The 17,500-nt window shown below is 35.8% G+C and overlaps 1 protein-coding gene across 1 annotated transcript in view; it reads right to left on the bottom strand.

Annotated features, from left to right (window-relative positions):
- The window catches only part of sti (citron rho-interacting kinase sticky), a 29,297-nt gene that overhangs the window by 9,915 nt on the left and 1,882 nt on the right, over positions 1-17,500 (bottom strand). The window contains exons 5-30 of the mRNA XM_043028059.2: positions 17,219-17,382; positions 16,896-17,082; positions 16,561-16,674; positions 16,120-16,276; positions 15,207-15,384; positions 14,067-14,214; positions 13,734-13,880; positions 13,424-13,564; positions 13,104-13,235; positions 12,478-12,804; positions 11,894-11,986; positions 11,219-11,396; positions 10,905-11,119; positions 10,470-10,601; positions 10,120-10,236; positions 9,346-9,459; positions 8,726-8,854; positions 8,372-8,469; positions 7,761-7,980; positions 7,274-7,482; positions 5,319-5,460; positions 4,700-4,871; positions 4,241-4,424; positions 3,765-3,879; positions 1,553-1,701; positions 1-147 (exon numbers count right to left, since the gene is read on the bottom strand). The exon at positions 1-147 is cut by the window's left edge and continues 58 nt beyond it. Of these exons, the coding sequence (XP_042883993.2) occupies positions 1-147; positions 1,553-1,701; positions 3,765-3,879; positions 4,241-4,424; positions 4,700-4,871; positions 5,319-5,460; positions 7,274-7,482; positions 7,761-7,980; positions 8,372-8,469; positions 8,726-8,854; positions 9,346-9,459; positions 10,120-10,236; positions 10,470-10,601; positions 10,905-11,119; positions 11,219-11,396; positions 11,894-11,986; positions 12,478-12,804; positions 13,104-13,235; positions 13,424-13,564; positions 13,734-13,880; positions 14,067-14,214; positions 15,207-15,384; positions 16,120-16,276; positions 16,561-16,674; positions 16,896-17,082; positions 17,219-17,382 (4,109 nt within the window). The remainder of the gene's footprint in view (positions 148-1,552; positions 1,702-3,764; positions 3,880-4,240; positions 4,425-4,699; positions 4,872-5,318; positions 5,461-7,273; positions 7,483-7,760; positions 7,981-8,371; positions 8,470-8,725; positions 8,855-9,345; positions 9,460-10,119; positions 10,237-10,469; positions 10,602-10,904; positions 11,120-11,218; positions 11,397-11,893; positions 11,987-12,477; positions 12,805-13,103; positions 13,236-13,423; positions 13,565-13,733; positions 13,881-14,066; positions 14,215-15,206; positions 15,385-16,119; positions 16,277-16,560; positions 16,675-16,895; positions 17,083-17,218; positions 17,383-17,500) is intronic.

Genomic DNA, 17,500 nt, shown 5'->3' with positions numbered 1-17,500 from the left:
GCAGACATGACAGTGGTGATGCAGCCAGGACGCGAGAGGCTGATCTTGGAGCGAGGTTGCATCCCACTGCTGGGCTCATGGTCGTATATCAGGATCTCCTCTTGCTCCAGGCTGACAAAGCGGCTCTCCCAGCAGGCTTTGCCAGACCTATGAGAAAATAATAATAATAAAAAAAAATTATTATACAGATGATGACTCACCTAAGGGAATGACTAATTCAAATCAGGCTACAGTATAAAATCTATAGATACTATAAATAAACTATAAAATCTATAAATACTTCAGAGCAATTTGTGATGCTCTTTGTTAGTACCTAACATTTTCTCCTTAATTAATTTATACAGTATTCATTATTTGCCAAATCAAAATATTATCATAATAAATAAATACCACACACCTAATTCCAGATCTAATTCTTTTCCTAGATGTTTCTTATTTCTCACTGGAAATGCCCTTGCCTTTTGTGTATGACACTTATAAGGCATTATGATTCCTATTTCCTAAATACTAAATGTTAGTCCAGAAAATACCAAAGTAGTCCTGTATGACCTTCTGTACTAAGCCATTGCAGACAGGTGTCAGGACATACATAACACATGAGTTATAGGCCTGATGGTGGGCGTTGTGCTATATTTAACATTAACCCAATGATGATGGTGTGTCACACCCGTGTGACACGGCAAAATGCCTGATGACGGGGCGACACACCAGTGTGACGTCCCCGAGGCAATATTACATAGGTACCAACAGGAAAGAAACACTTGGATAGCACCCATTCAGTCTCTAGCAAGCAGTATCTTCAGAGAGCGATGACACATGGCAGGATGTCGACTGCTTGCTCTAAAGTACCAGCAATAAAGGACGTGCAGGCAGAATGAGAAGAGAAAAGGGACTCAAACCATGCCCAATGTCTACAATATACCCCTGTGCTACCTTGTGCTATGACACTTGGTTATAAATACAGATGTCCTTCCTCTTCCCTATCTCTACATGTTATCTTCATTGTGAATGGTTATTTTTTTCATATTTAATAATGGCATTACAAGAATATGAAATAATAATGTTGCTTTTTGTCCTCCTATAAAACCATAACACTTCTATCACACTGAATATAAAGAAAATAAACAGCTGATAGGGACCCTATCCTATAATTTGTTAACTACAATATTGATACAGTATGTCGTACGCCACATGAAGTTACCTCACTCTAAAATAAAACCCATCTGGGGTACCATGTACGTGGCATTAGTGCCAATCCTGAGCAAACACATCACCATCTGCAATGAGTTAAGTTAGAGTACTGGGTTAGAAGTGTTACTCGTCCATGGAAACTACAATCTATCTTTGCACATTCTGTTTCATCATTTTGGGATATAGGACCAGGACCCTCCTCTGGATTCATTATGAATTCCAATGTTTTTTTGGGTACTTCTAGTCAAAATTTGAAGACCCGTACAAGATATACACAAACACTGTAATTAAATTCCAATCCATTAAAATAATAAAAGAGACAATCAAATACTGAGTTAGACCATACTAAAAAGGCACTCACTTTGGCATCTTCAACAGTCCCTGAATCACACATTTCTGAGAAGACTGAGAACCATGGGATTTAACTGGAGAATCAGAACTCCAACCTCTTGCATAATGTTCTGCAAACTGGACAGGCAGACCACAAGTTGATGGCAATTCCATACAACACTGTAATAAGAAAGAAATATATAATGGAAAAAAATAGCACACTTTTGACAAAAGCATTGGAAGTGTCATATGATACAAACAATACATTAGATTAACCCTTAGGGTAGGTAATATAAAGTGAGTTAAAGTGCTATTTTTTTTTCAGCGTACAGGATTAACATCTTTTATTTTCATTCCAAAGTAAAAAAAAAAAAAAAGAAAAAAAAAAGAGATGAATATGGTGTGCATCTTCAACCTGTTGCTCAACGGAAGAATTGCAAACAGAAAGAAAAAGAAAAAGGAAAAAAGCAAAATGAAAGACACACACATGCTGAGGTTAAAACCAGCCACTTCATGCCTAATCACCTGGTCTGAAGACTAAACAAAGCCATGACCAGAAATTCATATCAACCAGCTGGAGCCCAGCCAAGCTATGACATGAATGTCATGTCATTTGGCTTTAAGGGGTAAAATATCACCAGTGGGCACAAACATCAATTCCAGCCTCTACTAACTTGGATTATAAAATTGCATCCAGACCTTAACCCATTAACAACAGGAATCTGCACTGTCCACTGTGTTTTATCCTATTTTTTTCTTATTTCTTTTGACATATGTGTTCACCATAAGTGTTTCCTCTCCATTCAATTACTTACTAGGCTTACCTGATCATCATGTTTACCCATCTTGACGTTTCAGGAAAAAGTTACCTCTATACTATTATCGTTATCATCATTATTAACATTATTACTGTTATCATCATCATCATGTTAATAACAATAAAACCAGTAATATATATATAAATGTTTTTTAAATTAAACATGTGAGCTCAAGTAAAAGTTATTGGCCCCTTGATGATGAGCACTTATGGAACTATCTATGTGTAGAAAAAAGAAAGAAAGAGAGAAAAAAAAGAAAACAAAGTGGACGGTTCATGTGTACAACTACTATCAAAACTCTTGTTTTTACCTTATTATGTGCAATTATTCCACACTCTTGGCACTTGGAAGCATTTCGAGCAAAGGGGATGCTGTCCAGGCAACCTGCACACCGTATTGCTCTCATCTGAAGGCCAGATTGCCACCTGCAACAGTACATGAAATCAGAGCCCATACATAGTTTAAACAAATTAGATAAATAGTTTAAATAACTAAGATAAGGCAGTAAAGCAAAACTAGGCTCATCAAATTAATAATTCAGAATGTATTATTATTATCTCTCTGAAAAACATGAGAAAAAAAAAAACATTTACAAGTCTAAATCAATAGAAATACATGTAATCAAATTAAACTGAATGAAAAAGTCATAGCAAACAACAGTCTAAACTAATAAAAAAAAAAACATAACCTTTATCTGAAAAAGAGATAAAAGAAAACCACATACACACATATCCAATAGAACTGAGGCTTCCAATCTCAAGCACAACCCTTAACCCATACCAACCTATGGGGAATGTTGTGCCGCATCCTTTGCTTGGAGCTGCTTTCCTGCATGTTGGGGGAGTCTACAATGTGTTCCAAGGCTCTCTTGTTTTGGGGGGTCTTTATCTGGAGGGGGGTGCGCGAGACCATGGGGGTTCTAGGGGGTCGAGGAGTACCCATTACACTCTTGTTGTCCAGTGTGCCACCTGCAATTGGACAGCAGAATAAAATAAGGCTCATATATTAGTTTTAACACAGTGATAAAACAATTATGATGAAACAGCTATGATAAGGATTATAAGTTAACCCACACAGGACGGGTGGTACAGCATGTGTACCGCGCATTCAAAAGTCCAGTGGCCGGGCGGCACAGTATTGTGCCAGCCATTCAATTGATTTAGGCCTAATAATTCGAACGCCCCGGCATTGGGACATTCAAGGCTGGAATGCCCCCGTCGTAAGTGGGTTAATAACAATAAAACCAGTAATATATATATATATATGTTTTTTAAATTAAACATGAGAGCTCAAGTAAAAGTTATTGGCCCCTTGATGATGAGCACTTATGGAACTATCTATGTGTAGAAAAAAGAAAGAGAGAAAAAAAAGAAAACAAAGTGGACGGTTCATGTGTACAACTACTATCAAAACTCTTGTTTTTACCTTATTATGTGCAATTATTCCACACTCTTGGCACTTGGAAGCATTTCGAGCAAAGGGGATGCTGTCCAGGCAACCTGCACACCGTATTGCTCTCATCTGAAGGCCAGATTGCCACCTGCAACAGTACATGAAATCAGAGCCCATACATAGTTTAAACAAATTAGATAAATAGTTTAAATAACTAAGATAAGGCAGTAAAGCAAAACTAGGCTCATCAAATTAATAATTCAGAATGTATTCTTATTATCTCTCTGAAAAACATGAGAAAAAAAAAAACATTTACAAGTCTAAATCAATAGGAAAACATGTAATCAAATTAAACTGAATGAAAATGTCATAGCAAACAACAGTCTAAACTAATAAAAAAAAACACATAACCTTTATCTGAAAAAAAGAGATAAAAGAAAACCACATACACACATATCCAATAGAACTGAGGCTTCCAATCTCAAGCACAACCCTTAACCCATACCAACCTATGGGGAATGTTGTGCCGCATCCTTTGCTTGGAGCTGCTTTCCTGCATGTTGGGGGAGTCTACAATGTGTTCCAAGGCTCTCTTGTTTTGGGGGGTCTTTATCTGGAGGGGGGTGCGCGAGACCATGGGGGTTCTAGGGGGTCGAGGAGTACCCATTACACTCTTGTTGTCCAGTGTGCCACCTGCAATTGGACAGCAGAATAAAATAAGGCTCATATATTAGTTTTAACACAGTGATCAAACAATTATGATGAAACAGCTATGATAAGGATTATAAGTTAATAATGAAAAATGAGTACAATAAGGGCTCCATAGTCATAAAATAAAATAATCACAAGTTTTAAGATACACAGATAACAACAATCAAAATCAGTATATTTATTGATGTCACAAGACTAGCTAATGAAACCTAGAGAATAACGTGATGGATTTCAAGAAATAGTCCCATTTCACTGACCATTAGCTCTTAATGCCACAATCTCAGCCCGGGCTTTGATCAACTGGTCTTGGATCTGCTTGCCATTCATTCGCTCTCGAGCCAACAGGTCCTCCAGTTCTCTGTATTGGTGTGGCATGCTGAAGCCAGTGTTCTCCTTGTCTTTCCCTCCAAACAACTTTTCCTTGAAATTCTATAAAAAACAAGACATTTTATAATAACAGCTCAAGGCCATCCTTTCTAAAAATTTCTTGAGAACTTGACGAAAGCATAGACACTCAGATCACAATGAAGGTAAGTTACATTGCATAGATTTGTTCTTTCTATTCAACAGCTTTTTTCTATCATTCATTAATAAAATAAAATATAATTCACAAATAAAAAAAACAAAATGTAAGACCTAAGTAGGATATGGATGATATCATCATTCTAATATACAACTTATAGAACAAACCTAAGTAGCATTCATCATTTTTTTGATAATGACAGAGAATCAAGTTTTGCTCACTTCTGCTACTCAGTAATAATCCTCAGTAATCCAATAATCAATTTCAATTTAACATGATTTTTTAAAAATTAGAATCACAGAAAGAATGCATTTTTGTTGACCTGCATATAAGTAAGGAATTCTGCAACTAACCTTCTTCTTCTTAGAGTTGTCAGTCTTTGCCTGTAAGAAGTCAATCAGCTTGGTCTGCTGCTCGATGGTGCTCTTCATTTTGATTTTTTCATCCTCAAACATTACTTGCTGATCTGATAGCAAGCGTTCTACTTCTTCAATCCTAGAAATGGTGGGGTAGGTTTCAGTAGCTGCATAAACACAATTTTTTTTTTTACATACTTCCACAGTCAAAATACATTAATTTCAATCTATGAAGAAGCCCCCCATTTTTTGTTTAGTTCTTCTTCCCATTTTTCTTACTTACTCATGAATATCTAAAATGATAAAGACAAATAATCAGGACCTAAGTACCAAGGTTCTTCTATCCTAGATTTCTGATTAATCCCTCATCACATAGGGTGGGCACTGTACTAACCAGTCTAACTTTGTATATTTGTCTGAGATAAAAGACTTAACCTCTAGAACATGAGGACACATATGCTGCGTCCTCACAGTGCTCATGACATATCTAAGGAAACACATACTGCTTCATGGCTGAGTTCTCTTAGATTAAATTTTCTTTCCTCCAGATACTATATATAGGTTGTATATGATACGTAGCACTTGACTTTCATTACTATTGCAAAGAGTGTGATTCGCTTATACCATGGGAAGTACCGATGCACCCTACTGTCAATACTTTTAATATTTCTTTATGAAACATTATGTAAAAATATAAAACTTATTATGATTAGTCTCCTATACTATTTCTACCGTTTTCTGTTATCCTCTGAGTTAGGTCTCTCACTAAGGTCACTCTTCCCCCAAAAAAAATATTTGTTACTTTCAATTGTCTTTATATTTTATATTTTCTCCCAACTCTATCATACTCTTAACCCATTCGTGCCGGTTGATGTGCTATCACGGGGTCAAAAAATATCCCCGGACCTGGGTGGCGCCCTAAGGCATGGTGCATTTTCTGGCCAAGTCCCGGGCAGGGCAATGTGACATGCTGAAACGTCAGCAATAGATCGCTAGATTGTTCTCAAATATAAACGTTTTACATAATTTCTTAGACTCCGTTATTTTAGTTTAGGTGTTTGAATGTCATAAAATAAGATATAATGTTAAAAAAAAAATGATGTCACAGAAAACTACATGATATTGATGACATCATGGTAATTTCTGCTTCTTGATCGGTTGAATAAAAAGATCTGAGTCAAAAAACTATTGTAAAATCAAGAAATAAAATAAAGTAAAAAATTACTAATGCAATACAACTTCTAATTTGATTACCCTTGATATCATGTCATGTCACATCACGAGGTACACGTACATACTCATATGTACGTGTGATTATTCACATAAAGTATAAAACATGTTTTTTGATGCCCCACTAAGAAATTGCTTCCACCTTCCTTTGATATTTTCACATAGAAGTGAAGAATATAGGCAAAGTTCAATAAAATAAAACTAAAAAGGCATTACTGTAACAGTTTTTTTGACTAAAATAACTCATCTGAACATGGCAATATTTTTATGTGCCTTTACATTGTAGACACATTCATGAAAACCATAAGAATAGGGTGGGTGAAAAACACTCTAAGAGGATCAGCAAGGCCGTACGAAGTGAGAAAACACCCCGGCATGAAGCGTTAGCGGGAGTAGGCAAAAATACGTCCCAGCATGAATGGGTTAATCTAAATGTTAAATAATGGAGGAATGACTGAATATTTCTGGATATCCTTTAACTATTACTTTAAAAACAATAAACAAAAATCAGATGGTTTTTGTCTCTGTATCTTTATCCCTTTGAAAAATGTAAAATTGTCACACTGCAACATGAAGCAGTATATCTTAAAACATTTCAAATACTATTCAGCATAAATACAAATAAAACATACTTTTGCTCCAAAAATTCTTTATAACTTAAGTACTACTCAGCTGTAATGAAATGATAGTGAAAATATTGATCAATATTCAAAATAACATACTTTTGTTTGAAGACCTCTCCCTTGGACACTGCTGTCTCCAGCGCTTCTGTCAGTTTGAAATTGGACTCCTTTAGTGTGTGGATGTGATGAATGTGGCCATCAATCTCATGTTGCATTAAGTCACGCTGGCCTTGGAGGGATGTGAACTCTCGTTCCATGTTGCGAACCAGGAGAGTTGCCTCTTTGAGTTCCTTTTCCAGGCCCTCAATCTTAAAATGTCAAAATATTGTTACCTTTTCTTTTCTTATTTTTTAACAAATAATTAAATGTTCATCTTGCTTTATTCATATTTCCATGCATTTTAGTGTGAAATTTTGACTGACAATTCAGTTCAACTAATGCCTGCATCTCCCTATACAAAGAGTTATGAGCATGAGTATCAAGGCTCCAGGGCAAGTCAAAATCAAAACAAACAAACCAAAAAAGCATATCATAATGTTAATAATAAAATAAAATAAAAACATCATGGATGCAAGACAGCCCATACCTGTTCATGTAGTTCTAAGCTGGACTTGTTAGACTCCTGCAGCTGCTCGTTGAGTCGTGCAACCTGCTGGTCACTCTCCTCATCTCTGCAATTGAGCTGGCTCTCCAAGTCCTTCACCTTCCTCTCCTGGAAAAGCTTCAGGGACTTCTCTTCATTGACAGATGACCGTGCTGTCCTCAGATCAGTCTGGAGTTTCTCAATGTTTTCCTGGAGTTTGTCCCTGTTAGATGACAAGTTTTTAGGTTTACTGGCTAGAGGCTGCAAAAACATCCATTAGTCTTATAATTACAATAAAATTTACAGGCATTGCCAAGAGACAAGACACAGAACAACTTCATATCAAATATGAAAGATAATCTTCCATATCTAGAATGGAGATATTGTATTGATAAATATCTTACTTTTCCTGACACGGCAACTTCTAAGTGTAAAATGTTGTACTATCTACTTTCACTGTTTTCATTGACAAAAAAAAAAAAAAAAAAATATTCAGCAATCTTAATACAAAATGTTATGCAATATACTTCCATCACTAAAATTCAGCATGACCAATGCAGTCTGAAAGTGATCTATAGCTTTCATCATAAACAATTGAGTATAAACATCCTTACTTCTCCTCCTGGTGTGTTTTGATTTGTTCAGAAAGGGACTCCATCACTGTCAGTTCTTCATCTTGCATGGAGCACAGTTCCTTTAGCTGAGTTATTGTCTGCAACAAGCAAGTTCACAAGCATTATTGCAACAGCATGGAACATTTTAGATACTAATAGCTCTGACCCAGGTAATATATGGAGCTGTAAACAAGATATTACCTTAATAATAGCAATATCTTTTATTCCCATTACAGTCAATACAGATATTTTCATTCCTTACTAAGTTTGCTATTAAGCTTTATTTACAAAGATGCCTTGTAAGAAATATGCCTAATGACATTATTGATTACATTCTCTCTCTCCATTACTCACTGCCTCTGAGTCCTGAAGCTTCTTTCTCAAGTCATCAGCTTCACTTCTCATGTTCTGCTTTTCTTGTTTGATTTCCTCTCGCGCAGATTCAACCATCTTGATCTGACTTTCCAGTCCACGTTTCTCAAGCTGGAAATAACAGCAGTGTGTATTGTGCATACTCTCTACATTTGCCACTAGTGTTGATGCATAAATTACAGATAAAATTTTAGGAATAAAAAGTGGAAGAAAGAGGAGGAAAAAAGAAATTAAAGTACTGATTGATAAATTCAAATTGAATTACTATGAATACTTATCAAGACAATACTATTCAAAAAACGTGCTCAATGATAAATAAAATCAGAACTAATATACCCTTATCCCACTCTACTTTCTCTAACCATCTACTCAAACATAAACTACAAATAAACTAACAATAGTAGTCAGCGAAATGCAGTTGTCAACCTTATCTTTCTACTCAAAAAAGAAAAAAAAAAAAAAAGAAATAAGAATAATAAAAATAATAACAATAATGCAAAAAAAATAACAAATAAAATATCACTACAGAATCCAGCTTGGTATAAAAAACTAGATTAATATAAGAATCAAAACTGAATAAATCTAAATAAATCCAATGGTACCTTGAGACTGTCCGCTTGTTGGTAGGCATCTCGCAATTTCTTCTGCAACTCCTCGGACCCCTTGTTGATCTCCTGAAGATTCTTGATCCTTTCTTCCAGGGCGGCAACTGATTTCTGGAAAATAATGGATTATAACAATGAAAAAAGCTACTCTTACCTCAGCTAATCTGCAAAAATTTTTCTCAAGTGCCAAGTACCATTTTCGTTAACCCATTCGCACCAGGATACATAATATCACGTCATGTGAATATTGTGTTCCACAGGAACATATGTTTTACATCATTACATATGTACATAATCATAGGAGTTCCATTTGTATAGACATATTTTTATTCACTTGTGAAAATAATACAAGCAAATACAAAAACCTCCTATTATCACCCCATTGAAGCAGGTGAAAATAGAGGCAGAGTGCAGCATCACACCAGGAAAAATCACACACTTATCATCAAGCTGGTGGGAATGGCATTATGCAAATACAAGCCTAGGCATGAATGGGTTGAACATGAAACAGTTTAATCAGAATTATCTGATGTCCTGACAGATGATAGCTTTTTATTTAGCTCCAGTGAAGGAGGTACAAAACTAAACACTAAATGAATTGTATCAAATGTTTATATTCATAAACCAAGATAACCAAACTCAAAAGTGGATATCAAAATGCTGCACTACATTATCCATCACATGTATGTCCTTCCACATGAGAATTAAAGTCACCATAAGAACAAAATACATATACTCTATCTCAAATAAATTACTGTCCTGATTGATTACCTTGTGAGCTGCCCTCTCTTTCTCAAACTCAGCCTCCTGCTTCTGGATCTCTGCTTCCTGCTTTTCCATGTTCTTGCGGAGTTCTTCTTCCAGCTCTTTAACTTTCTTTATGGCTGTCTGTGGGGATGCAAACAACCATTAGAGCAGGTCTGCACATGTGATAGAAAATCAATGCAAATTTCTTTGAACATAAAATTAATCAGTTGGTTAAATAATTAATTAGTATCAATATATCAATAAATAACAACAATAACAGTAATAATATGATAATAACAACAGTGATGATGAAGATGATGACAATCTGTTACTAAATGTATTGAAGGTTATGCTGCGAATCTGTAAGATCTAACCTCTTTCTCCTCAAGCTGCGTGCGCTGTTCTCGGCTTCGCTCCCTCAAGTATGAGATTGTGTCTTGCGATGACTTGGCATCTCTCTGGGCTACACGCAGGTCCAATTTGCAGTCTGACAGTTCAGCCTTTGCCTGAAGGAATGCAAGTATATCTTTCTCAGTGGTTATACATTTTGTTAATCTTGTTAATATCATTAAATATAAGTAAATGTTACTGATTAATGCTTCACATCAAGAAGATAGTCTGCACTCATTATTTTCCTTCATAATATAATTCCAAGTTATATTAATCTTACTTTATAAAAAATAAACTCCTATGTCTTTACTTCTTTAACTCTAAAAAAAAAAACATAAATAGCTAGCAAGCTCAATAAATTTCTTCATGCTAATTTTCATATCAAAAAGCGGCCATCATATCACAGTATCATCCCTTACCACTCTCAGATCTTCAGACAGCTTCTTGCACTTTTCCTTGTCTTGTTCACTAGCAGCCTTAGCCGACTCCAGCTGAGTCTCAAAAAGCTGCAGTTTGGCCTGGAATGTTTCCTCACAAGCTTCCGTGGATGATTTTTTGTTTTCCAAACTACGCACAGTGTCGTCAAGCTTAGAGAGCAGCAGCTCAAGTTCTGATATCTTGCTCTTGTGCTCTCCTACGGGTTATTATTTATTAATATAAAACTTGCAGAATCTACTATATTCTCAATCAAAAGTGATGTGAATCAGTCTAAAATCAATTTCTCCACACATACCTTCCCTGGCCCTAACAACTGCAAGTTGGTTCTGAAGGTCTAATTTCCCTGAAGTTGCAAATTTCAGCTCTTGCTCCAATTCCTTAATCTTTGCCTCCTGCTCCTCTTCCCTCAGGCTACGAGTGGAGTCCAGGCTCTCGTAACTAGCTCGTGATTCATTCAGGCGTCCTGTTAATTCCTTCATATCACAAAGTATGGGAGCCAGTTAGTAAAGTGTGAAAAAGCATTAGCCACTTAAATTAAATAATTCATGTTAGCTGTCAATATAAAGAAAAATTCCCCTTAATCTCTTTGGAACTAATAACAGTGTATTTCCATGGGAAATATAAAGCAAGTACTATATGGCCATATCCTTAAACCTTTGCCATTGGCATACTGATCATACCAGTACAACTGTCGTAAGAAGCATAGGACAATGACGATGCTGTTATACATTTAATTTTTGTACACTTGCCTTCATCAACCATCCCCTAGACAAAGGACATGGCAATTGTTCCAATAATATTTTGTAAAATGTGTACAGCAATGAGAAAACAACATGACTCAGGATGCGAAAATGCTAAGATAATGACTCAGACCATAGAGCGAAAATTACTAGGGATACAGCTGTTAATGTTAAGAAGCAATTGTGACATTTATCTATCTATATTTATAATCCTCATAAAATATATTTACCTGCAACTGGTTCCGCAGAATTGAACATTCCTTCTTTTCTTGAGTGAGCTGGCATTCCAGTTCATCAATTCGCTGCTTCTTTGCAGCATGATTCTGTATGGAAGAGGAATTTGTAATTTGTAAAAGCTAGTGAAATTGTTAATTTGTATGCTAAGTTTAGATATGGAAAAAATTACTGCCAAAAAGAATAACAAATATGAGCATCAATTGATTTTAATAGTATCATCAAAGAATTTGTATTTCCTTTTTTTTTTTCTTCTATCTAGGTTTAACTGTATCTTTATATACAATGTCTTCTTGGCTCTGGTCATCACTGACTTTTAATGGCACTCAAGAATATTGGTTAGTAATGAATACTTGTATCTATAGTTCAGATATAATGATACTGTGAACTAATGCAGTACAGCTATTGGCACCGTAGAACTGCCCTAAAGACCATATCAAGAAAAGTGGAATAGATATTACAAAGTTACAGAAATTTAAATAGCATAATCAATTGTGTATAATAACCTAGATGAAGTATCCAGGATTTAAAGTGAAAGCTAGTCTACACATCAAGGTAACTCATGACATGAAGTACTCACCTGCTGTTCAACGTGCTTCATCCTTTTCTCAGCTGCCTCCAAGGCCCTCTCAGTCTCTGATAGTTTCTGGTTAAGTTCCTCCAGCTGGTTCTCCATCAGCTTGCTCTCATCCTCCACATGAGCCTTCTGGTGGAGCTCCTTCTCCAATTCATTCCTGAGCGATGCCTCTGCCTCCAATTTTGTGGCAATCTTCTCTCTCTTTTCTGTCTCCTTCTCCAGCTTTTGGATGAGTTCCTCTAGCTTTTGCTTAGCCTCTTGGGCTGGGGAACAGTCTCCATCGCACACCATCTCAGCCTTCTCTTTTTGGAAGGAAATTTCCATCTTCTCCTGCAATTAGTTAAAAACACAGTGTATATCTCTTACAGAAGGACAAACTAGGCAACACAACCATTTAGCAATACCCTGGAATCTGGTATATGTCATCATAAAAAAATCAAATTACTAAGCAAAAATCCTATAATTTGAACTGAATATGCAAACTTTTATAATAGATGGCAACTCTTTTTAAAATGATAAAAAGTCTTCATTAATAAGACACTGCCACAGTAAGAATGTAAATGAAGTCATAAAATTTCTGAAGCCCAAAAAACAATATAACATCATGAATCAGTTGCCATGCACTGCACCTTTGCATGGAGCTGCTTCTTCAACTTCTGGGTCTCAGCTGCAAATACTTTGAACTCCTTCTCCCTCTCAGCCAGTGCATTCACTATTTCCTTGTGCTGGGACTGCTGGAAAGCTATTTCTTCCTCATATGCCTGAAAGATGGAATTGCACATTACTCACAAATCAATCACATATCCAGATATACAGAGTACCAAAATCACAGTGACTGGATCAGAATAGCTGGATGATTTCTGATTTACATATACCTTTTATGAATAGAGAGAGAAAATATGGAAAAAAAAAGAAAAAAAATGTATTCAAACATATCAAGGAATCTTACTGCAATCTTGCTAGATAAAGCCTCTAGCTTCTTGGCTTCCTCCTGCTTCCACTTGTTCTTCATTCCTCTCACGAGTTCAATTGTCTGAGTCTCAGTCTGTACACGGTTTGACCTCTCTAGGGCAAGGTCTCTCTTGTACGTCTGCCACAAAAGGGAAAAATGTCTAAATGTCATTTGATGAGCAGAGAAAATTTTCATATTGCAAAATAAGGAACAGAAAATAACATGCAAGGATGAGAAAAGATTAGTTTCTAAAGACAATTACATTGTCAACTTAAAAAAAGAAAAGAAAAAAAAAGAAAATGCTTACTGCCGCCGCTCTCTCACAGCGGACATTTTCCTCCTCCAAGCGCTGTCTCTCCTTTTCCAAATATTCAATCCTGCACTCAGCCTCCTTTAATTTCCTGTCTCTAGCTTGGACCTCCCTGCCATGTTCCTTATCTCTCAGATTCTCAACCTGTAAGTATAAAATGAGAAATTTAAATAATTCTCCTATTTTTATTTTACTACAGAGCCTGAGGGAAATATGAGGATATTACAAAAATCAGTATATTCACTGTTGTCAGTAACATCATCCTGAATGGCAATTTTAAGATGTACAGAGCCAAAAGATATGCAAAATATAATGACTTCAGAGACTCACCTGCAGTTTTAGCTCATGATTTTCCTTCTTTAGGGCCTTCACTTGTTCATCACGCTGTGACGATTCCCTAAAGGTTTCATCGAGGAGCGAGACATTGACAATCGACGAACCGATGGAAGTCGTTCTAACCCCAGGAGCAGGACTGGATCTGGAGAGCAAGGAAATGTATGACTGCTGCAATGACATGGTTCCCTGTGTGTTGTATCACCAAAAAATCTTTCTGAATTAAATTATCAAAATTATTCCTGCACCGACACAGAATGAAGAAAAATCAGTTGTAAACATTCAGATCACATTCAAGTGCACTTGTTTACCCACAAGAAATTCTGCTCTCTATTGCTCATAACTCACAACTTGATAAAATGATGCTTGGAGTGCATGTACCCATGATTTTCTTTGATTTTTCTTTCTTTTTTCTTTTTGTATAGTCACCACTTATAAGGGCCTCCTGACCCTACCCTTTTACTTCATACCTTGAATTTTGTCTATTTTAATTACCCCTATTATACATCAATAGTAATAGAAACAAAATTATTTTTTCCAAAAAATTCAAGGAATGTGATAGTGAGGTCAGGTAGGTTTACTAAATATACTAATTAACTCCCATTGGACAGCACATGTATCTAAAATGACAGTTAACAAAGACCTTTGTGCTTCCTACAGGAGTTCCTAAAAGCATCAATTGAGGATGTAGGCTTGAGTTGAGAAGAAGATAAAGAAACAATTATAAATATAAAATGCAACCCCACTGAGAGGATTTGATGTCCACTGTAACATCTGCTTTTGTCATTAACCATAAAATCCACATGATACTACCTATTGTAATCTTTAATCAAAGAATTGTATGAACCATAACTCTATTCCTAATGCTTCCTATTTACATCACTAGATATAATTATATCCCATAATATTTACCATACCTAAATACTAATTCCAAAAAATGTTATAAACCAAAAATACTAATACAGTAATCGTATTCAAAACAGAAGCTTAGCCACGCTCTTTCACAAATAATACCATGCCTTGAAAAAGATATCAACTAAAATATTAATGAAACAATTACATACAAGATATATCCACACTCTTTTGCAGGAAGTGAAATTTAAATCACAGGCCTAAAGAGACACAATTTCCTCTTACCCTTCCCCATTGGTCTTTCCCCTATTGTAGGTGAAACCCACAAAGGGTAAATTACGGCCTGAGAAGCCCTGTCGAGTGCGAAAGGCGTCAACGTTGGGCAGCCTCCTCTCATTCTCAAATTCCTCAAAGTTGCTTGTGTCGTCCACACTGTTCACAATGGGGACAAAAGGTGGGGGACCTGGAACATAATCAATCGTTACAATTCTTTCGAAATTTATCTCATATAACATCATCATCACCATTGGTTTTGCATATCTGTTTCCATAAGTTCACGAGTTGGATGAGCTGTGATGTCTAATTTCAGTGCAAAAGATGGACTTGTTCTTTGTAAGATAGAAAGAATTTGCATCTCCGGCATATACAAAAGAAGTAAAATCAAAAGTAACATTTACTAACATTGAAAGGAGAAAAAAAAAACTTTGAATGACATTATCATCAACAAATACCAAACACTAGACTAAACAGACAAACAAATATGTGCAGTTGCATATCAGATGAACTGGAATGTATTGTTCCAAGAGCAGTGAAAAATCAAGAAATTTGATTTAGTTATGAATATTTAGTAATCTGAAATTTGCACAAACAACTGCACAGAAGAAAAATGTCTTTTATACATCACAGTAATAATAGAAAGATAAAAGTCAAGCCCTGTCACTAACTTTATGTTGTCCCAAATCTAATTTTAAGCATCAGTAATTCATGTTAAACAGTCAATTTCTAATGCAAATCCATATTTAAACACAACTGTCCTTTTCTTAGCACAAGTTAAAACATTAATCCTTCACTTTTCTCCATACTTTTAGGCACAATCAACGTACTTTTCATCCCCTTTGCTTCATAATTAAATAAACAAATAAATAAATACCAAAGTATCTTTCTTTCTCTGCAAACATTGTTTTAAGATGATACATACAGTTCTGCAGATCATTCCAGTTCACCAAAAGAAAGAACTTGTGCTGGACAATTGCCGAATGATTCAGTCGATGATTGGCCTCCTCAAGTAAGCCACGGATAAGGTCCTTCGCTCCCTCACTGACTACATTATCTTCATCATCAAATTTTAGTTTTTTCTGAAGGGGAAAATAGTATTACAATGTGAACAGCATCTCATATGACTATAGATTTTTGTTTTTTCTCTCTCTCCCTCCATTTTATATTCTGTAGCTATAATATGTTGCACTGGCAGCATTAAAATCATGATAATTGAAACAGAAGCAGGTGGGTGGGTGGGGGGAAAAGAATTATTACAATATTTCTGCAAATTGTAATTTCACATCTATCTATTCTGTGCTTACTTCCACAATGTAAACCAAGAACTTTTTTCTCATAATCAAGACAAGAAACTCTCACTTACCTTATGGTTCATGATGTTACTGTACGTATCAACCACTTTCTCCCCCTTGAAGGGTGTATCACCAAAGCACATTTCATAGGCCATTATTCCAAGGGACCACAAATCACATTCCACCTGTCAATCATAGAAGAAAAAACAGAATATGTCAACAAAAGTACATACAATGCAAACAAAATATGGAGCAAAGAAAGAAAAATACTATATGAAAAGATAAGTAAAAATGTTTGATTCAATTATAAGATCAACAGAAAGCATAGTTTGCTGAAGACATTCTCAGTTTACATAACATGAAAAAATGATATATATCAGTACATAATTTTTTGATTTGGCATTACCCCATAGGAGACACCAGAGGCTTTCTCATTAAGAGACTGCAGGACCTCTGGAGCTATATAGTCAGGAGTCCCAACAGGCATTTTACTTCTGACAACACCTGAAGACGTGAGTTTTGCTGCCGAACCAAAGTCTGCTAACTTGACATGACCACATCTATCTATCAGTATGTTGTCAGGCTTTATATCCCTGGATGTCAGAAAATTTCAGAAATGTTAGCAAAATACCAAATTATTTATAAACATGATGAATAAAAGACATCAACACCAATACTACAAATTATATAAAAAATTAGAGTGGTACAAATGTCTCAACAGTAACGTACCTGTGCACATAACCCATGGAATGTAAGTCATGTATAGCCAAGGTAATCTCTGCCAGATAAAAGCGTGCCATGTCCTCAGAGAATGTGCCATCATAGCGATCCAGCAGAGACAGTAAGTCTCCACCTGGGTGGAATTCCATCACCAAGTAAAGCTGCTGGTCATCCTATATTCCAATGGGTGTTAAAATTGGGAGATATATATGTATGTATTAGAAAAACATGAAAGACTTTATTCTTTCCTATAAATGTATGCAATGCATATTGTACACTACAAGAATTAGA

The sequence above is a fragment of the Penaeus japonicus genome, unplaced genomic scaffold, assembly GCF_977035675.1.
Source record: "Penaeus japonicus unplaced genomic scaffold, GWHDUDI00000001_assembly GWHDUDI00000007, whole genome shotgun sequence".
NCBI lineage: Eukaryota > Metazoa > Arthropoda > Malacostraca > Decapoda > Penaeidae > Penaeus > Penaeus japonicus.
Note: the sequence above shows the minus strand (reverse complement) of the source record. Positions and strands in the feature narration are given on the sequence as shown.